Source organism: Myotis daubentonii, chromosome 13 (genome assembly GCF_963259705.1).
Source record: "Myotis daubentonii chromosome 13, mMyoDau2.1, whole genome shotgun sequence".
Lineage (NCBI taxonomy): Eukaryota > Metazoa > Chordata > Mammalia > Chiroptera > Vespertilionidae > Myotis > Myotis daubentonii.
In genome coordinates, this window is record NC_081852.1 from 39310787 (window position 1) to 39333279 (window position 22493).

The window sequence follows — 22493 nt, forward strand, 5'->3', positions numbered from 1 at the left end:
ACTCAATATGCAGTTTTGTGTATACTGTCATGTCTAAAGATCCAAGGTGCCAAGTTCCACAATATAGAACACGTAACAATTCTTAGACTTTTGTTTCTATTGTATTGTTTACAGTAATCATTTGTTAATGTTTCAACTTCACTGAAAACCTGAGTCATTGATGCTTCTCATTACACTATGAGCTATTTGGATTTCCTGATACATGTTTGTCACACTTTACATTCTCATCACAGCTCACATTTGAGTGATATTTTGACTTTCTAATATTTGTACTGCAGTGTTAGATCTTATTGAGCTATCACATTTTTATAATAATGTTATACATAAAATCATTAATTTGCTTATTGTTTTCTTTTTTAATGTTTTTTTATAAATTGATTTTTTTAGAGATGGAGGAAGGGAAAGGGCGAGAGAGATGGAAACATCGATTGGCTGCCTCCTGCACGCCTTCCATTGGGGATTGAACTACAACCCAAGCCTGTGCCCTGAGCAGGAAACGAACCAGTGACCTCTTGGTGCATGGGTCAATGCTCTACCACTGAGCCACACCAGCCAGGCACTAATTGTTTTCTTTACAATAGATATTAGTTTCTATTCAGTCATTACCCAAAGGAGCATATTAAGCATATTTACTTATGTTGCATATTTCGAGTTAAACAATTACAGTAAGTTCTCACTTAACATTGTCAATAGGTTCTACAACTTTAAGTGAAATGACATATAATGAAACCTATTTTACCATAAGCTAATTGATATAAACAAGAGTTAAGTTCCTGCAGCATCTGGTCAGCATTACAATGAAACAATGTTATTCAAGGACCTGCCATAAATCTAAAATTATTATAGCCACCACATCTCATTGTTAATGTGTATTTATCTCACACAAAGATAATCTGTAGAAAATAAGACTGATGCCGCAAAAGTATGAAAACATATAGGAAAAATGTGAGGCAATAGTGGATTGTGATCATGTAAGCGGTGGAGAGATCTACTGAAAGTGAGGAGAACTAAAAATTGAGAACAGGCATAATGATTGAGAAAATGTAGTTAGTTCTAATACTTCATTTTTATTTATTTTATTTATTTATTTATTTTGGTGGAGGGGACCGAGAGGAGAGGGAAGCGGCTGGGAGGTGGGAGCACGGGTCTAATACTTCATTTTTAAATATGTTATGGCTTTGGTGTTTACAGGCGAAACCTATAATAATAAAAATTTTTGAAGATTGCATGATGAGACATAACAATTTTTAAAAGTATGGTTGCTTATACCACAAGGGGCATTGGAACTAAGAGTAGGAACAGTGTAGTACAGTGTAGGGTTTTCAAACTCTGTAGCACATGACGCCTCATCCCCATTCCTGCTTCCACCAGAGCACATTGATTTAGTGCGAATGGAAGTTTCCTGCAGCAAATCCTGTAAGGCTACTTCCTCATCTGTTAAATATAATTAAAAGAACTTTTTAAAATGAAAAGTGCATAGAACTTGTCACTAGAGTGAATACTCAAAAATGTAACTACAGTAGTATTGTGGTTTTTGCCATTATTGCTATATCATAATTAAAGACATATATTAGAACTTCTTTTCAATATCGGTTCCTTGCATACACTGCTCAGCCTCTGTTACTATGGTTACAAATAAAACAGCATATCCATTCCTTAAATTATTAACCTCATCCTGTCTTAGCAAATTGAAATACAGGCTGTCTTCCAATTTTTTAAAATTGTTTGCAGTAATTTGTCCAGCCCATATAAGATTTCCTTTTGAGCCTACAAAATGAATGACTTCCTTAATAACTTGATATAATAATCTTTATTTGATAGTTGAAGTATGAAATTTGTTCTGAAACCCCTCTTTCAGCAAATGGATGTTACATTCTGCCATATAACTGATAAATTAAATACAGTTGGCCCAGAGGCTCAGTGGTTGAGCATTGACCTATGAACCGGGAAGTCACGGTTTGATTCCTGGTCAAGGTATATGCCCTGGTTGCGGGCTTGATCCCCAGTGGGGATTGTGCAGGAGGCAGCCGATCAATGATTCTCATCATTGATGTTTCTCTCTCTTTTCGTCTTCCTTCCTCTATGAAATCAATAAAAATATTTTTAAAATATAATTGGGCAAAGTTTATATAGATATAACATCTGTAGCTTTTTAACTTTAACCCTTTGAGTAAACTCCAAGTATTAAAGGCCTTTCAGATATTACCATAGGAGAGTAATTGTCCTGTTAGCTTATCAACAGTGTGTATGTATGTCTCTGTGTGTGTACCCATATGTTTATTCAGCTCAGCTCTCTTTAGTCTGTATTTAATTTTAAAATAGATAAAATGGTTACCAAAATTAGTAGTGTGTTCAGTGAGTTCTATTAAATTGCTGCTACTTATAAAATCACCATCTTTGTTTAAATTTAGAAAGTATTTCTTTTATATTAATTTTTGGATATGTGTGAAACTGTTATCTGTTGTGATCTTAAATAAACTTTTCTAAAGAAATCATTAAATATTATCAACTAAATCCCTCCTTTTTACACGACTTGATAATCAAAGAATTATGTGGGGAAATGAAAGGAAAGGAAGTATGTGGGATTCATTAAAAAGTATTAAATCTGAAAGAAGTATACAAGAAATAGACTGATGCATAATTTAAAACTCACTTGCTGTCATGGATTTTATGTTAATACTTAACATTTAGTATGCATAGCTTATGGGACTAGCTGTTTATAACAGCATTACACTGGATATTCGTTTCCCCCCCTGCTGTTACAAGAAATTATTGAGCCCTCCCATCGTTCCTAGTGATCAAAATACACCAGTGGGCATCTGCAGTGTCACCACTGATGACTTAAGTCAAATTATGCCTGTAAGTATAAAGCTACTAGCATCATATCCCTTAATCCTAGCATCCTTTACCTGCACAGTCTTTCTCCTCCTAATGCTATTCTTATTTTTAAATATGGTTTCTCTCTACTTTGTAACCCATCTCCTTTTTTATCTGGATTTCTCCTTTCTTGTGGAGACACATCATTCACTTTGCAGCACTCTTCAGCTCTTATACCATAAACAGGCTTTGAAGTCGGAGATGCCGAGAATTGAATCCAAGCTCTGCCACTTAAGTTAGCTCTGTGAATTTAGCTATGTTGTTTAAAGTTTCTGAGCTCTAGTTTCCTTATGTGAATGAGACAGTAAAACTCGTATTTGGGGATTACAGGAGATAAGAAAGCACTTAGTAATTGATTACTTCTATGGATCCTTATTAAGATGATACTGTGCAGTATCGTTAACAGTGTATGCAACAGCATCTCTTAAAACAATACAACATGAATTTCATGGGACTGTCTCATAATATTCCTCAGTCAAAATTTAGATTTCTGATCAAGTTTAATCTAAGGTGAAAATTTAGTAGAAAAATGGATAGTATGCACATCCTCCTGACAATCCCTTATATTTTTTACTGCTTGCAAAATAGAGCAGGCTCTGATGAAGAGATCTGCCTACTGTAGTCTTCTCTGCAACATACTGTACTTAGCTGTGACCCTGGATGAGTCACTTAATTTTCTTTCCCATAAAACAATGGGAATAGACTAATCTCTGAGTTACCGTCTCATTTTAGTTTTTTGTGATTTTTTTTTTGCCCCACATATTTAGTTTTTGCCAAATTTTTTACTGATAAATTTCCTAATTTTATTAGTGATTTTTGTCACTAAATTGCCCAATTCTATGATTAAAGCTATGTTAATTTGATTCATTTAGAGTTAGACCCAGCTTTTTTTTTTTTGAAAAAATGGATATTTTATGAATGACTATGCCAATAAGTTGTTTTATATTATGGAGCTGAAGATTTCCCTGAGCCTATATTCTTTTATTAGCTCTTTAATAATGAATCCGGATGGTGGCTATGAGATCAACTATTGAAAAAACTGTTTCTGTACATGCATCAATAAAGATTGAAAGCAAACAGGAAAACTGCTGCTGTGTTAGGATGGTGGAATGTGGGTAATTTTAAAAGATGTTTTATAAGTGGATTATTCATTTATTAATTTAAAAAAGCACCTATTAAAATTGGCACCTAATTTCCATTTCATAGATGGTAAAAATGTACCCTAAAATTTTTAACTGCTTTTTTATTCAATTCTTTATCATATGTATTTGTACACTGTTTTCAAGAAGAGGGAACAGGAAATTGAAGAGAAACACATAGTAGATATGCTTCTTAATATAAAGACAACATCTGTGACTGTAGGACAAAAAGTAGAGAAAGTAATCAAAATATTCCTCAATGGAGACGTCAATATGGTGTTAATAAATGCGATAATTTTCCATGACCATGTTAATGAATACTCCATTGCTTCTCTGAGAGGTGAGCCATGACTTGGAGCAACAGAATTGTCCAGAAACAATAAGAAATCTTCCCAACAATCTTGTGAAAATTACACTGGAGGGTTTATGTTGAAAACAGAGGAGAGGCAGCATAACCTAGAATTAGTATGTGTGCTATCTCTTTGGCTTTTGCTAAGTCACTCTCAAATATGCTGTATTAAATAAGACCAGGATATTCAAACTGTGCAAAAGCACTATTCTGTAACTTCACACAACTTTAATTATACGTTTACAAAAATCGTTTTGAAAGTTTAACTGAATGGGTAATAAATATTTTAGAGTTAGCATATTACAGGTAAGGGTCTAAGACTGACAGTATTGATGGACAGTTCTCAACAAAAATTAGGGTTTGAAAATGCAAAGTCTGGGGTAAAAAGGTCTACAGTCCTGAATGTAACAGATCTGAGTATATAACTTCATGACCTACTGACATTGTATTTTGTCAGTAAAAATTTAATCTTTGAAAGATGGTAAGTCCCTTCCCTTGGGTTCACCTGATTGTCCCTGGAGTTCTTAATAGAAATCATAAACTCGCCCTAACTTGTTTGGCTCAGAGGACAGAGTGTCAGCCTGCGGATTGAAGGGTCCCGGGTTTGATTCCGGTCAAGGGCATGAACCTTGGTTGCTGGCACATCCCCAGTAGGAGGTGTGCAGGAGGCAGCTGATCGATGTTTCTCTCCCATCGATGGTTCTAACTCTCTAGCCCTCTCCCTTCCTCTGTGTAAAAAAATCAATAAAATATATATTTTTTTAAAATCACAAATATCCCAATTATAATTTTCAGCACCCATAATTTTTATTAATAATTGCAATCTATGCCTATCTATATTTTCTATAAAATTTTCTGTTTTTAATGGATGGAAAACTTATTATTTATGTAATCTCTTAATAATTTAAAATAAAGTAAAACTTTTTTCATAAAACCTAATTTTTTAAAAATATTTGGTTACTTTTTACGTTTGTTTAAATCTTTGCTCCTTGGTAGCATGAATTGTAACCTAATTCAGGAAAATGTTTTTTCCAGTGTTCTCAACTTCTTGGATAAAAGAAAGGCATTGTAACTGAAATATAGACCCCACTTACATGCATGAACGCTGTGTTTTTGTGTTTTAAAGATGTATCCTGAAACATCAGCATTATTTTTAAGAATGTAAGTTGAAAATGAGAAATACTGCAAACTTATAAATAGTAAGTTGCAGATAGCAGTGAATCATGATGAGAACTATGCTCTTAGCTTGCTGCATAAGAACAGTATGAACTGGATATTTACCTCCTATATGACCTTTTCCAGTGAAAAGGTAGATGGTAGAAATCATTAACAAATATTTTGTGCTCTGGAAAATACATCTCAAATATTATCTTTATTTCAAAATCTGAAAGTTTATCTGCTCTATCTCACATGTAGGTGAGTTGTACATCTGCTTTTAGGAAAAAATCATTTGGTTTAAAACCACAGATAATAGATTTCTTTTTATAGGAGCTGGCCCATGGATTAAGTGAACTCCTGTCATATGAGGGCAATGTTGAGGAAGATTTCTACTCAACATTCCAGGTACAAATAGCTTTCTGTTAATCATCTATTTCATATATGAAAAATTCCATTTGTTATGAAACACCCATATTAGAAAAGATGAACAGGATTAGTCAAGACATACCAATAATATCCCCTCTCACAGAGGATCTTAACCTGATGAAGTAGACAACGAAGACACAGGTGAACGAAAGTGCTTAAAGAAATTCACCAAAACTCATTTCCACTCGGGAGCCTACCAATAATTGGGAAATGGAAATTAAAGTAATCCACATAGCTCCAAAACACCTAAATGGCCACAGGTGTTTTGTGCATATCAGTAAAGTGTTTAACATTCAACAGAGAGGGTTAAGTTAAAGACCTACTTTTTTACCTTGCAATGCATGTGACTTGTACTAAGATGGAGAAAAACTGCTTTTTAAAATTTACAAAGCTGTTCACTAAAGCCTGTTATCATATCAACCATATCAATAAATATCTTGTGCTGGAATCTCCCATCAGGTTTTTCAGGAAGAATTTGGAATAATTAAGTCCTATAATTTAAAGCCAGGTGGTGAAAAAATTCCAGTTACCAATCAAAATAGGAAAGGTAAGTTAGACACCATTTCTTAATTCAAATGCATTAGTGTTTACCTTTTACTTTTACTATGTAACAGATGGAAAATTGCTTTTCAGAATATGTACAGCTTTATATTGACTTTCTTCTCAACAAATCCATCTATAAGCAGTTTGCTGCATTTTATTATGGATTTCATAGTGTGTGTGCTTCAAATGCCCTTATGGTGAGTTTAAATCTTTAAATTATGCTTTCAGTTAGGTTTTATAATGTGATAATAACTGACAAATAATTCCTTAAATATTTTAGTAGATAAGCTTTTAAAATAGAAAACGTTTTCTACTTTTTAAAGGTAGAGCTAGAAAAAAAATACTTCTCCCATTTCAGCCTTAACTCTCTGAAGAGAAACAAGACCAGTCAGCTCCATTTTTCTCCCCTTGTGCTATGTCTTATGCTATGTCTTTTAGGGCTTTAAAAAATTCCCCCAAAGTGGGTGAAGAAATCCTGCGGGCTCAAGGTCTTAATACTGAGGGGCAAAGCACAGAAAACAGTTAACACATAAGCTCGGGGGCAAAAGCCACCTCTTATTGACTAAAGAACATATTTAGAACTGCTTCCTGCTGCTTCAAGAATCCCTTGACAACTCTGAGTTGCCTTTTACCCAGAAAAAGTAGTTTGTCTCCAGGGTCATGATGGACTCTGACTGGTTTGCCTTATCTGAGGCATGTGAACATGGGGCAGCCTCTTTCTAGAACTCCATGTTGAAAATATAAGATAAAAGTACAGTTTTCTAAAGAACTGGTGCTCTTCACCCCACTCTGTCACGCCACTTTCATTTCCCCGCAGGTTTATTATGCAAGTTTGGAGTTAGGTCTTTCATTTGAATTACTTTTCATAGGAGAGAGCTAGTTTCAGAGTAACCTTTGACACGTGTGTGTTGTTGAAAGGACCTTTGAAAACGGAGCACTGAGTTTTGTCTGTGACACACTGGTAATTGTGGGGGTGGAGGGAGGGGAAAAGGAATTAAATGGCATAGCAAGGTTTTTCTTTCCCAGTTTTAATCTCTTTAAGTGGAAGACAACATATGTAGGTAAAGAAAACCAGTGAGTAACACAAGCAGACTGTATGTAACCAAGTACCTAAACTCTAGAGTGCACACATCCTGTGCACTACTGGAAGGGATATGGAGGTATTGGAAGGAGGCAGGCAGATCAGTAGAGGCTGAGACAGCTTCAAGCTGGGTTCGGGGAAAGAACTGTAATTTGGATTCATGTTTAGTCATCTGCTTGTTTTTCGGGCAAACTGCAATTAATGTTTGCAAGAGGGAGAGAGAGAGCCCCAGTAGTTTGACAAGATTTATGAAACTTTTAAAAGCAAAAATATCTTACCTCAGTAGGAAAAATATAAATGGAGATTTTTTTTAATGATTTGATTTACTGCAAGAGAAGTCACAATTTTTGTAGTTTGATTCAGTGAAAATAGTTCCAATTTCACTGTTTTAAATTATGTTTTATTATCATTTTTGGTAAATAATTATTGGCAGCTGCTTCGCCCAGAAGAGGTTGAGATCCTGGTGTGTGGAAGCCCTGAACTGGACATGCATGCTCTGCAGAGAAGTACTCAGTATGACGGCTACGCGAAAACTGACTCGACTATAAGGTGAGCACTTCATACTCCTGATAGCGAGGTCACAGAAGAGGGGATGAAAGACAAAGTGGTTTCGTTTATTTGTTTAACTGACAATCTCAGGATCAAGTCAGTCAGCTGAACTATTGTGGAGTTCCACACCGCCTTATTTAATTTCTAAGGAGAGAGTGATATAAATAAGTTTCTACAAAAGTATAGAAATTTTACTTTTCAAAAAATGACTTTGGTTCTAGAATTTCAGGGATGCTACACATCTAGGATTTTAATAGCAAATGTGTTGGAAAAATAAGAAAAATTATGTGGGAGAAAATTGGCTGTTGTCCTATCCACTGTTGGGCCACTTTCATAATTTTATAAAAATGTATATTTATAATAAAGTTAGTCAAAAACCTAATTCATATATAGAAGCTTGTCATTCCTTAATTTCACAGCAAGAGTACTATGTATGTTTAGGGAAGTTTTATTTCCTTAGAGCTTACTTTTATGTTACTTTATTCCAGAAATTTTCAACCTTTTCTAGTTACTAAAATTCTGCAGCACACCATAAAATATATTTTTTGCTGATCTGACAAAAAAATAGGTATAATTTTGACTCATTCACACTGGATAGCTATTGTGTTGGCTGTTGTCATTTTTTTATTTGACAGTCTAAGGGAAAAAAGAGTTCATGGCCCTAGGTGAATTAGTATTGCATATTTTAAAAATTCTTGCGGCACATTGGTTGAAAAATTGCTGCTTTCTTCTGATCCTCAAGACATTCATATAAATTTACTTTGGTGTTCTCCAGATACTTTTGGGATGTTGTGCTTGGATTTCCTCTTGATCTTCAAAAGAAGTTGCTACATTTTACCACAGGAAGTGACAGAGTACCTGTAGGAGGAATGGCTGATTTGAATTTTAAAATCTCAAAGAACGAAACTTCTACTAATTGGTAAAATTTCCAGATTAAAATTTTATTTTTAATCTATAAGTTTTGCTACTAATATGTTTATAATTAGAGGATTCTTTCATAGAAAAATCTTGGGAGTAAACATGGCCTTTAAATGCGAGAGACTGTGGCTTCAGGTCCTCTATTAATTTTCAGACATACCAATACTAACTGATAATAACCCCTTTCCATTAACCTTTTGCTTTGCTAAATCTGCTGCTTTGTGGTCTCTTTTAGAACTAGCTTGCTTTTAGTAGTATACTGCCTAATCCTCATTTTTATTTAAAGGTGTTTTTTATTAAAAATACTAAGGTGGGGGTTGGCTATTATTATCAGTACTAGAGATCCTCTAGTACTAGAAGTACCTCTAGTACTAATCCTCTTTTTTTTTTTTAGTCTAATACTCTTTGCATATAAAAGTGATGACAATAATGATGGCTTTATTTTCTAATAATGTTGATGAATTAATGTTGATCTACTTATTTTCCTAACCTTGTACTAGCAATTTCTAAAGCTGATTTGCGTAGACAGTACTTTGATTATAATCATTTTTCCTGCTGCCCCATATGTTTCCTGAATTCTGTTAGTTCTTTTCATTCTTGAACTGGATTTTGTCCTTTCCCACTGCTATCACTGACAAATATTCTGATGGTGTGGAGTTCATAGAGACTGAAGGAAAGAGTCTAAGAAATCTGTAGAAATCTTGAAGAAAGATGACAGTGTCATCAGATAGAGGCTGGGGGAGCTGATCACAAGGAGTCAGAGGATGAATACTGCATGTGCATTGAGGACAGCAGCAATAAAAGTGTGGGTAGCAAGTGTCTCAAAAATTTTGTTTCTTGTTACAATCAAGATTGAAATAATAGTAATAGTCATACTATCTACTATTCTGCTCGGTGTTTTATATAGATAGCTCTTTTAATCCTTTAAACAACCTAGATGGATAGTTTACCAAATCATGGTGATGAGGAAACTGAGATTTGGAAACATGAAGCCATTTGAACAAATGAACAGCTAGTAAGTGAGGGAGACAGTATTCAAATTCAGATTCGTCTGAATCCAAAAATAATGCCTCCAGAATGAAAGTCTGATGAGAGCAGAGACACAGACTATCTTGTCTGTAAACCTAGCCCCATTTCTGGAAGGGTGCCTAACTCATAGTAGGTCCTTCATAAGTCTTTGTTCACTAAAGGAAAGAACGAGTCATCTCTTGGGAAAGTAAAAGAGATATGAATGGTATTATGAAAGGTGCTCAGCAGTCATTCTGTGTGTGTTTTAGTATCTTTAAAAAATTTTTCTTTCCCTAGGTTGCCTGTGGCTCACACCTGCTTCAATCAACTTTGCCTTCCTCCCTACAAGAGCAAAAAGGACCTGAAACAGAAATTGATCATTGGAATTTCTAATTCAGAAGGTTTTGGACTTGAGTAACCTAGAAGACTTGAAACATATTTTATATGTAGCATTCACTTCCCTCTTATTGTGCCTTTAACCTTTTTATGTTTTCATCTCAAAACACCTTGACAAAGATCACCAACTTTAAAATTCTGATTTTTTTAAAAAAAATCAAATATGAGTATGTTAGTGGAGGCATGATTTTCTAAAAACACAGACCTTGATTGAGTGGGGAAAAGAGCAGATGGCAGAGGCAGGTGGGTTCAGTCATTCTTTTTTATAGCACTTTATCACTCTCCATAACGTAGTTTGTCCCAAGTGTTCCACTGGGGAGCAACGTGCCGTAAAGAAAGCACCGATGGGATGGTGCAGTGGAACCTAGTGGCAGATTGTATGCTGCAGGACACAGTAGCAACACAGACAGCTGCATTATCATTCATGTAAGGCATGTAGCCATATTTTCATATAGAGGTAAACAACAGTATAACTGCAAATGCAATCTACAGGGTTTTTTGATATACTGGCTTTCATCCTAATAAGATTCAACTGTTGCTGAAAAGCATGTAAATAATTCCATAATAGCCTGAGAACAATGGGATTTTGATAGTGCCATTTATTGCTAAAGATTTATTTTTACAAAGTAAATTCAGGGTTTTAGATGTGTATACAGCTTTTACAAATCAATAAAGATGATTGTACAAGAGTGTAACTATTTTCAGATTAATTGGATTCAGGTTATATTCTTTTAAGTATTGTTAGTCTGCATGCACACTGGCACTACTTTAAATATAATGTAATATTTGTATAATGATCATTTCTTCTTAAGAGTTGGGATATTCGAACAGAAATCAGATAACTAATCATTGATAAATTAAGTCAATTATAAGCACAAAAGAAAATAACTGTTTTATATATGCTTTGATTGATGTACAAGGCTTATTTCTAATATTTTTTGATCACCAATTGTACTGCAACACTAATTTTTAGAAAACCTTAGGATAAAATATTTGACAAAAGTGAATACAATAATAACATTTGTGTTAAAATTATGTACTTGGTGTAAAAAATCAAGTTCAATATTTTGACCAAAATGTTTTGTTTTTCACTGGATTCTGAATATAGGAAATTCAAAAGTACCCTTTTTGGAGTTTCTAATAAAGTAGCATGTAAAAAGAAACTGTATTTTAAGTCAGACAGTAGATGGTTTTCTTAATTTACAGCAAATGAAGCAGTTTTATTAGCATGCTACAAATATTTCCTACTCAAGACTTCTCTATTATTCTTTGTTAGTTTTATTTCAGAAAACTCTGAAGATATATTTGCAATAATAATGAAGCCAGCATTTAGTACCAGCATCTAGTTCTTCCCACAATTTTTTCTGAGCTACATTATTCTCTTACTGCTATGCTTCCTGCACCCAACCAGCAGAATTCTTTTAGGGTGGAGGGACTAATCTGCTTGTTTTCCTGCAGTTTTGAAGCCAACCCATGAATCTTTAAGGAAAAGGAGTTACTACTTGGTTTACTATTCTCTTTGAAATAGACGTGACTCTGCTTTTTCATTTGGATATACTATTTAAAGGATTTTCTTAAAAATCTTGGAAAGCCTAAGAGAGTTAAAGGCATGTTGGTTTCATTTTGTTTGTTGTGTTTTTAATCCATATGCAAATAAAACTGCTTCTTTCATAAGCTGCTTGAACTAGAAAGTAAGATGTTTAATGTAGGTTACTACTAACTAATAAGCACAAAAGAATCATGTATAAGAAACCAGACTTAAGTGTTTTAAATAAAATGTAAACAAAGTTTTTATTTGGTAGTGATGGAAAATTGTACTGGCTTGGTCTGCATGTTTAGTGATGTGCTTGTTTATTGATAGTTATGTCACTTTTAAATAAGAAGTACACAAGCAAGCCAGACTTTTAAATGACAAAGTCCATAAATAACTGGAAAATTTTTGTTGTCCGTTGTTTAGTTAAAATGTATAACCATGTATCACTTAATTGCACATTGCCTTTATTTATTTATGCTGTTTTTGGTTTACAGTGTAATAATACCTCATTTTTTTAAAAAAAAATACCACTACTGTTATATTTCATTAATTTAAACAGCTAAAAATTCATATAGTTGCTTTTTTTATACACTCTGTTAATGAATTCTTGATTTTTGTATCTGCCACAGTAACTTAAAGCATTACAATATTTACAAAATGTCCTGTCCTTTTTTAATCTTTGCTTAGTCATATTTTTGTCTGTATGATCAGAAGTTTTTAACGGTTCCTGTTTTTTGTACAAATCTGTACTGTATGAAGTTGTTAACTTCTGAATAAAAATTTTCAAATATTAAAGTTATACAACCAATCAAATTTCAGTTTATTTTTTAAATATTAGGCAATTAATTAAAACCATAAGTTTAAAATATCTAATAAATGCAAATTATTCTCTTCATTATACTGTCTCTTAAACTGCTACTTAGGAAAACTGCTAATATAGATAGCTTCAAAATGTGTGTTGTTATTGACCCCAAATATAAACAATTCTTTAACATTATTTTTATTCTGAAACAATGTGTATCCTGGATGGTCACACTGATATTCCACCAAATAAATAATGCCATGGAGGCAACCCAGAAATTAACTACCCCCAGAAATTAACTAAGTATGACATTCCAGTAGCAACTTCAGAGCTTAAGTATTTCTCCCCAAAAATGTTTGCCCTCCCCCTTTTTTTACTTGCCCACATTTCCTATGCTTAAGAAAAAAGAGAGGAGAGTATGAGAATGCAGGAGAAAATGTCATTAGTGGAAAAAGATAGGTAGCTGTATGGAAGACTAGGGTGGGTTTTCACAGGGGAAAATGCAAGATCAATTTACCCAAATGGCCACACAGGCTTGTAGTCCAATGTAGTGGTTAAGAATTGAGCTTTGGCCTTAGCTGGTTTGGCTCAGTGGATAGAGCATCAGCCTGCAGACTGAGGGGTCCCAGGTTCAATTCCAGTCAAGGGCACATGCCCGGGTTGTGGGTTCGATTCTGAGTAGGGGACGTGTAAGAGACAGCCAATTAATGATTCTCTCTCATCATTGATGTTTCTATCTCCCTCTCCCTCTCTGAATTCAATAAAAATATATTTAAAAATAAAAGAATTGAGCTTTGGAGCCAGACTGCCTGGGCTTGGGTCTACTGTTTCCTTGGGCAAGTTACTTAATCTCCCTGTGCCTCAATTATCAAATGAAAATAATGTGTAAAATGGAATAAACCTACCTATTTCATTTAAAGGGTTAGGAGGATTAAATGAGCATGTGAAAAGCCCTTACACAATGCTTGGTGTAAAGTAAGTAATAAAATGTGATACATGAGGAATCATGGTGCTAATGTGATACCATCTCACAACCACTGCTTCTGGGGCCTTCTGGGGGGTTCTGACTATCAGATATTGGGTGCAACTACAGATAACAACCAAAGTGCTTTTGAGGCATTAAAATTGTTAGAATATTTCTGACTCTAAACCAGCCCTGGGCAAACTATGGCCCGCGGGCTGGATCCGGGCCCGTTTGAAATGAATAAAACTATTGAAAAAAAAGACCGTACCCTTTTATGTAATGATGTTTACTTTGCATTTATATTAGTTCACACAAACACTCCATCCATGCTTTTGTTCCGGCCCTCCCGTCCAGTTTAAGAACCCATTGTGGCCCTCGAGTCAAAAAGTTTGCCCACCCCTGCTCTAAACAGTGCTTTAGAATTTATCCTTATAGATGTGTCACTATGCAAGGGTTTTTAATACTATTTTACAGATTGTGTAACAAGATGTAATTTTAAAATTCAAAAATAAATGAGTTTATTTTTAATGAAATATTTCAAATGTAGAGAAAATTTTCAGAGTAACAATAAAACCATATTCCCACTTTCAGAGCTAACAAATGTTAACATTTTGCAAGATTTTTTAAAAATAAAATATGACAGATGGAGTAGAAGCCCCTTTCTCTGTGCTTCTCAGTCCCAATATATTTTCTCTCTTTTCCCCATTAAACTGCATTTGGTGTGATTACCAATGTCTCTGTAAACACCACACAGTATCATTATAGTTGTATATCTAATATCATACTCTACAAACTTTTTATACTCAATATTATCTTTTCTAGATTTATCCCTGATTATACAATTAGATATAATTTCCCCATTTTAATGGCAGAATAGAATCCTATTAAATGAATATACCAGTTTGTTGAATCATCCCACTGAGGATTCATTATGGTTCTTGCATTTGTATCTCTTAATTCTAGAAAATTCTTCAGCCATATTTTTCTTTGAATATTGCTTTTCCCTGTTCTCCCTAATCTCCTGTTAAACATATGTTGGACCACCTCATCAACCATTCCATCTCTATGCCTAATCTGTTGATTAACAAACACAGAGTGGTTGTTTTGTTTTGTTTTGTTTTTCAGTGGCTATATTTTTCATGTCTAGGAATTCTTTTGGTTCCTTTTCAAGTCCACCTGCTCTTTTTTCATACTATTCTTTCCTATCGTTTTCTTCTTTAATACTTCCAGCCTGCTTGTTTGATACTCTTGGATTGTTCTACTCTCTTCAGTTCTTGACATACTAATTCTTTACGCCTTCATCTACTGCCTCTCATAGTGATTTGTTTTCTTATGTATTTGTAATTTTGTATTTTTCCTTTTTTAATTTTGTGTCCTGAATAGTAGAAATGCCTTACCAGAGTTTCATGTTGTTCTCAACCAAGGCCTTATGGTTTCCCACACCAATTTTGATGTTCACTTCTTGGATTAGGGTCCCTTTTCTATTTCTGTAACTTTGTGACCCCTCAAATATAGTGGCACAGGTTAGGGCTTATGAGTAGGGTTTTTCTATCCCCCTTTCATAGACATAACAATCCTTTTAAACTCTTGCTTTAAGAAGTGGGATCAGTTTTGGCTCCTCACCTTGAATTAGGCCTAAGGTATGGCTGTTGAACTCATGTGGGCATTAAAATCTGTTAGAGGGTTCATCACCCTCATAAACCACCTAATCCTGCTTACTACTTTTGGTTTTTTATTTCTTCCTCATTTCCCTTATATGATGACTTCCCTTCCTTTCGATCTTGGCCATTTACATTTTAAGATTTTTGTAGAGATATGTTGTCTAAAATTTATAAAAGTTAATAGTGAACAGCCTCTTCCATTTCAGCACAGCCTGTACAAGCATGCCCTTGATTCTTTCCCTCAAACCTATATAATAAAGAGCTAATATGCTAATTAGACCAAACAGCCAAACAACCTTCAGGACGACCTTCCAGATGAAGCCAACCCTGTAAGGGCCAGCCAAGGCTGCGAGGGCTGCGAGGGCTGAGCCCCTTGCACGCATTTCATGCATCGGGCCTCTAATCCGATGTATAAAACTTTTAAGCACATTGTTCTCTGTAGATTATTTGCACCAGTGTTCACTAATTTGTTAATTTAACTTTTGTTTATTGAGTTCCTATTACATATTTTAAAATATGTTTTTATTGATTTCAGAAAGGAGAGGGAGGGAGAGAGAGAGAGAAACATCAGTGAGAATCATTGATTGGCTGCCTCCTGCACACCCCACACTGCCCTGACCAGAAATTGAATCATGACCTCCTGGTTAATAGGTCGATGCTCAACCTCCTGGTTCATAGGTCAATGCTGAGCAACGCTGGCTGGGCTGAGTTCCTATTATGTTATAAACTGGGGGCTGATCTTCAGCTCCATACATCACTTGCTTATTCTTTACAGATGTAAGAAGCAGTTATAATGCTGAATACCTATGTTATGAAGCACTAAAATGTGTATCACAGCAAGAAAATATCCCCAGGATTTCCATGACAATTATACAACTCAATGTTTTCATGCCATTTAGATATTACAACTCTGAATGCATGGGTATGCACAGAATAGGAGCATTAGTCACCACTGAGTTAAGCTGCCAGATTTGTCTGCAACCTGACTTGACTTTTCCTATGTGCACACAAACAAATTACAATGAAACCAGAATTATTTCAGTAGGGTTTCTCAAGGAGCACAATCTTGTGCTGTGTTACCACTTGTATATAGGCCACCTTTCCTTATAAGACTCAATATGCCTTCCTTACTTGTCTGTTTCTGTCATTGTTAATCTTACTCTCCTGATTTGCTTGGCTTGTAAACATGAATCTTATTTTTACTTTTCCTTCTCTTCAATGTCATGTTAGCAAAAGCTTCATCTTTATGTTGCTTCTCAGATTTGACCCTTCCTTCTACTCCATTCTTACAGCCTCCTCTTTGGTTTAGATGCTCAACCCTTCATAGCTAACCAGCCTCCCTAACTGTAGACTTATTTTTCCCCCATTTTTCCTAAGGTCCCTGCAGATAATCTTTATAAAATTACTAGAGGCCCCGTGCACGAAATTTGTGCACTGGGGGGTGGGGTCCCCCTCAGCCCAGCCTGTGCCCTCAGGCAGTCCGGGAGCCCTCAGGGGATGTCCAACTGATGGCTAGGCTCACTCCCCAGGAAGAGTGAGCCTAAGCCAGCATTTGGACATCCTTAGCACTGCCGTGGAGGCAAAGAGGTTCCCGCCACCACCGCTGCGCTCACCAGACGTGAGCCTGCTTCTGGCTGAGTGACACTCCTCCTATGGGAGCGCACTAACCACCAGGGGGTAGCTCCTGCGTTGAGCATCTTCCCCCTGGTGGTCAGTGTGTGTCATAGCGACCGGTCATTTCACCGTTCTATTGACTTGCATATGACCCTTTTATTATATAGGATATTATATAGGATGTCTTAAGATATAACTATTGTTTATCTGACCACCTTCAAGTCCAAAGCCTAGCATTTGTTCCATTTTTATTTTGCATATTCCCCAACACCAACTTCCAAAAGGTCTCCTGACACACCCTGCCCAGTCCCATCCCTGCTCAGCCTAATGCTCCTAAGGTGCTCTCCCTGCTCCTCTTCAACCAACCCCTCCTTCAGCTCTATCCCAATCCAGCTCAGGTCCTCTGCTCTCCACAACCTCTCTGGTACAGAATTATTCTCTGCAACCAAACTTTGTCCCGAACCATCACAACCACACCGCCCCGAAACAAAAAAGCCAGCTGGAAGGCAAATTTTCCTCTTCTTCACACCCATCCACCTACCTTCTTTTCTCAGGTAGCACTTAGTACAGCCATGGGCAAACTACGGCCCGCGGGCCGGATCCAGCCCGTTTGAAATGAATAAAACTATTGAAAAAAAAAGACCGTACCCTTTTATGTAATGATGTTTACTTTGAATTTATATTAGTTCACACAAACACTCCATCCATGCTTTTGTCCCGGCCCTCCGGTCCAGTTTAAGAACCCATTGTGGCCCTCGAGTCAAAAAGTTTGCCTACCCCTGACTTAGTATCTTCAAACCTGTGTATGGCTCAATGTGTGTATATCAACAGCTTGAGAACAGGTATTTCCCTGTGTCCCCACCTAGCAACTAGCACAGTACAGGGTCAGTAAACTCAGATAAAATCCTATCTGACTTGTTGATTTGACTGGGCAGGTGAAACACTCATCAAATCAGTGGAGTGGACCAGAGACCTGCATGAATAAATAGTTTCATCTTTAGCAGCCTATTGCCCTGACTCACACAAACATGTTCGCCTGCTGGCTGTCAAGACTTCAGTGTCTTACCTGTCTACCCACCTAACTAGATGGCTATGAGTTATTGAAACAATGGAATGATTCCACTGATGGAGGAATCTTGCTCCTCTTCCTATATACCAACCCTGAACCATGAAAAAAGCCTTTGATTTCACCTCTCCCCTCAGGGAGTGTCAAGATGAGAACTTGCTCTCTGACTGCATCCCCCAAGGGAGGACAGCTGCTCTTTGATTGATGAGAGCCTGGTAGCACTTGGCCACATTTCACAGGATCTATGTACAGAAAAGCTGCCCCTGGCCTTGCTCTTCTCTCTAGTTCTCCCGGAATTTCTGGCCTGCTTGAGCCTAAGCACAGTGGGCACGTGATCTTCAGTTTCCTCTGGTCAATGGCCACCTCCCAGAGACCCACCATTCTCTAGCTCCTCCATTGTCTCTGAGAGGTAAGTGCATAGAGGAGATAAGTCAGGGAAGACTAAGTTGAAGTTACAAATAGATTCCCCAAACTCAGTGGCTTTATGTAATAGTTCATTTCTAACTCACTTAACAGTTCCAGGCACATGTTCAGGTCAGCAGGGCAGCTCTTGGCGCCATGATGCCCAGGCTCCTTCCATCTGTGGTTCCACCATCCTCTGGGGCTTCACTGATGTCTGTATCCAGCAGGCTGAAGGAGAAAGCATGATGAATTACCCAGGTTTTCAAGGGCCAGGGCTGAAAACAGCACACACTGCTCCTGCTCACACTGCACTGCAGAGAACCCAGAAGGTCACAGACTGGATTCTCAGGAAGCAGGTGTAGACATGAAGTTTGGGAGGTGCAGGAAATTTATTAGGAATCATTATCTGTAAAAGGAAGGGGGAGGAAACAGAGTTGGGCAAAGGGAGAACTCAAGCTGTAACTCAGTCCTGACAAAGCAATGGCCAACCCAGTTGGGGAGCTCTGGAGCAAATGGTGCCTGTCAGAGTCTTCCTCTACTGGACCAAAATGGCCAGGCGTCCCTGTCCTGCTTCAGGCAGTCAGGCGGAAGGCAGTCATACCTTGGGAGGGTGTGACATTGGGCGAGGTGGCTTTCTGCAGCTGAGGACTACCCTGAAGGAGCTGACCGCCAGAGGCGGTCTACTGACTGTACTTCCTGCACCTGGGCAGCAAGACCTTCCTTGATGAGGGTCTGGAGGCACACCTGCATGTCTACCATACCTGACCACACCTAACTGCAAGAGAATTTGAAAAATAAAGTCCATCTCTGGGCCTAAGAAGAGAGGGAAGCAGTGTGGTGACAGCTAGCAGTCAGGCATGTTGTCAACATGTTTGACAAACTGATTTTACAAAGGAGCCTGCCTGCACATGGGCGTTAAAGGACACAGCAGATAGTCTGACCTCTGTTTAGCCACATGTGTTTACTCCATCTGCTAGAACCTGAGGGGGTGGCCTGACAGACACAGGAACCTACCCCTGGCAATAATGTCCATCAAGTGCCTGGATTGGAGGTGCGTGGTCAATGTGGCTCCCATCAGCAGCTTTTACTTCTGAATTGGACTTGAGAGTGTAAACAGTCCAGCTCATCAGTGCCCCGAGGAAAAGGGGGAGATGAAATGGCCTGAAAACAAAGGTACTTCCTGTGTCCCCACTTAGCAACTGCCCTTGTTTATGCCTGGGCCCATAAGCCTTGACCTCTGAGGTGCTGAGGACCTACAGTCACTTTCTGGGTCCAAGACAGAAACCTGGAGATGTAGAAAAGAATCCCCCACCTTGTACCAAGTGACCTACTTTTCTCTTTTGACTGGCACTCCTGAGGTTCCAGTGGTCAAAAAAAAAAGTTGGGAAGCTCTCTGTGCCTGCCACAGCTAAGGACACAGCCACCAGGCCCTCCTCTTTAACCCCACACATGAAAGCATTGGGAAATTTCAAACCAAACACAAGTCCTCATCAGCCAGGTAGCTCCTGAGCATTTGGAACCACAGAGAACCAGGACTGGGTACCATCCCACCTCCCTGAACAGGAAACCTGGCAGACTGCCTGCAAAGATGGGTGAAGGTCAGGAAGGTTGCAAACTTGGCTGGATGGGCAAGTCTGGGCCCACCTCCTCATCCTATCACCTCTCAGTGATGCCCAAAGCTTGGTATTCCCTTTAGGGAACAGAGGATCCATCACAGAACCATCTCAGGCCTGATAATGCCCTAGCCTAATCAAATGACCTCACAGAGCCTCCAGGATGCAACCATTCAATGGGGCGACAATAGCAAGTCCACCTACCTCTCTGTTGGCCTTTTAAACATTGGGTCTGTGGACCTCCAGGATCCATGCACTTCCTCCTGGAGACCAATGGGCTCCCTCTGTTATTTTTATTTTTTATTTTTATAACCTATAATGACTTCTGCAAGCTGACTCTAGCTTACCCAAGGGCCATGTTATACTGAGTACTGGGTTAGTTCCTGGACATCTGGAACCACAGATGTTTCATGATCTTAGACAGTATTTGTGTTTGGATCCAAAGGAGACCAAAACATTTCAGCATGCAAAGACACATGAATGAAGGTGGTGTAGTTATTACTGCTGTAACAAATCACCACAAATTTAGAGGCTTAAACAACACAAAGTTATTATCATACAGTTCTGGAGATCAGATAATCCAGGAGAATCTGCCATTCCACGATCCTTAGCTTAATCACACCTGCAACATCCCACTCACCGCATAAGGTTGCATATTCACAGGTTCTTGGGATAAGACACGGACATCTCTGGAGGCCACTATTCTGTCTACCACAGACAGTTTTCCATTAGTTCAAACAGTCCAAAGGCAGACAACATGGGCGTAATAATAAGGAATGGTCAAGATGGCAGTGAGCCTTTGCCATTTATTCACTAATTTCCTATAACAATCCAACTATCATTCCTGTGGTTCTTTAATTTAGCTATAGCTGAAGTATTTGAAAAATAATTTCAGATATTCTCTTCCTGAACAGAGCAGAAATAATATTGAAAATAAAAGAAAACAAGCTTTATAGACTTCATGGTTTCTTCCCTTTTCTAGTCCCCCCAAAGCAGTAAGATCTCTTCTTGTTGAAAGGAATGAAATAGATGGACTTGTACATGAAAAGCAACCTTCAGAGCAGCATGTTTACTGTGATCCCATTTCCATAAAATAATAGATGTTTGTTGCCACATAGGAAATATCCACAAGAATATAAACCAAACTAATAACATTGTTATCCTGGGGGCTGTGGGCAGCAGGCAGGAGGCAGCAATAGAAATCTAGAGATTTTCAGTTTCTAAATCATAATTTCTGTAATGTTTAATTATACTTTTATTATATGTTACACATTATATTATACAATTATTTATGTATATCATATTTTGCTTTTATATATTAAACATTTTATGCAAAATATTATATAACATAATATATAAACATATTTATAACAATGAAAAAATAGGACTGCTTATTTATGTTAAAGACTAAAAGGCTCTTCTAAAATACAGCTTTTTCTGGAGAATAGCATCAACCAAAACCTCAGGATTCTGCCCAATCAATGTGAGTCTTAGGCCTTACCTCTGAGTGCTATCTATTCCCTCCTTTCCAATTCCTCCTTAGAAAACTTAGATCTGCCCCCTACCATTGCAATCACAGGAAATATAGGTCAGGTAATAAGTAACCAGGGTTTATTTTCTTTGGAAAAATAGTACACCCAAGCAAAATAGGCCAGTTCCCACTTTCCAGGGCAGAATCCTAGAGCTTTGTCCAGGGGAGGGACCCTGAGGTCACTGAAAGCAAGCCCCTCGTTGTACCCAGAACTAGGTCACCAGCTCGTAAGCAGAAGCACTGGGATTCAAGCCAGGTCTGTTGGACTCCTGAGCCATGTTCTTGCCCCTTGATTGCCCCTGGCCAACTACTGAACATGATCTTTCCTGGGGCTCCAAACTGGGCTCCAGAGAGCTGGCAGGGCCCAGGTATGCAGTAATGGCTCCACTCATGCCCCACTTGGCCTTGACCTGGGACAGTAGTGACCATGGGGAGTGACTGCAAGCATGTCACCCAAACAATTAGCCCTGAGATAGGCATGTCATAAACAGATCAAAGGTTTTAGGGGTGAGGTCTGGGCAGCTGCTGCAAAGCAGCACCACCTGCATTAACACTGCAGCCTTGACAATTTCTTAAATAGCCTTTGGCTCTTTATGTGTGGTTTTACAACCAGGCCATTCTCTAGAGCAGTGGTTCTCAACCTTGGCTGCACATTAGAATCACCTGGGAATCTTTTTAAAATCCTGATTTCTGGGCCTCATCCTCCAGAAATTCTGTTTCTTTGTTATGGGGTGGGGCCACAACATTAGTAACAAAGAAACAGAATTTCCGGAGGATGAGGCCCAGAAATCAGGATTTTAAAAAGATACCCAGGTGATTCTAATGTGCAGCCAAGGTTGAGAACCACTGCTCCAGAGTGAAC

At 37.7% G+C, this 22493-nt stretch overlaps 1 protein-coding gene across 2 annotated transcripts in view; it reads left to right on the top strand.

The window, feature by feature from the left end:
• The window catches only part of HECTD2 (HECT domain E3 ubiquitin protein ligase 2), a 59754-nt gene extending 48190 nt beyond the window's left edge, over positions 1–11564 (top strand). The window contains exons 15-21 of one of the 2 annotated variants that reach the window (XM_059662818.1): positions 2701–2859; positions 5854–5928; positions 6409–6496; positions 6583–6689; positions 8007–8122; positions 8898–9041; positions 10346–11564. In XM_059662818.1, the coding sequence (XP_059518801.1) occupies positions 2701–2859; positions 5854–5928; positions 6409–6496; positions 6583–6689; positions 8007–8122; positions 8898–9041; positions 10346–10466 (810 nt within the window). In that variant the 3' untranslated portion in view covers positions 10467–11564. Of the gene's footprint in view, positions 1–2691; positions 2860–5853; positions 5929–6408; positions 6497–6582; positions 6690–8006; positions 8123–8897; positions 9042–10345 lie in introns of those variants that run through there. The other variant, XM_059662820.1, reaches the window with a different exon arrangement.
• The last annotated feature ends 10929 nt before the right edge of the window (positions 11565–22493 follow it).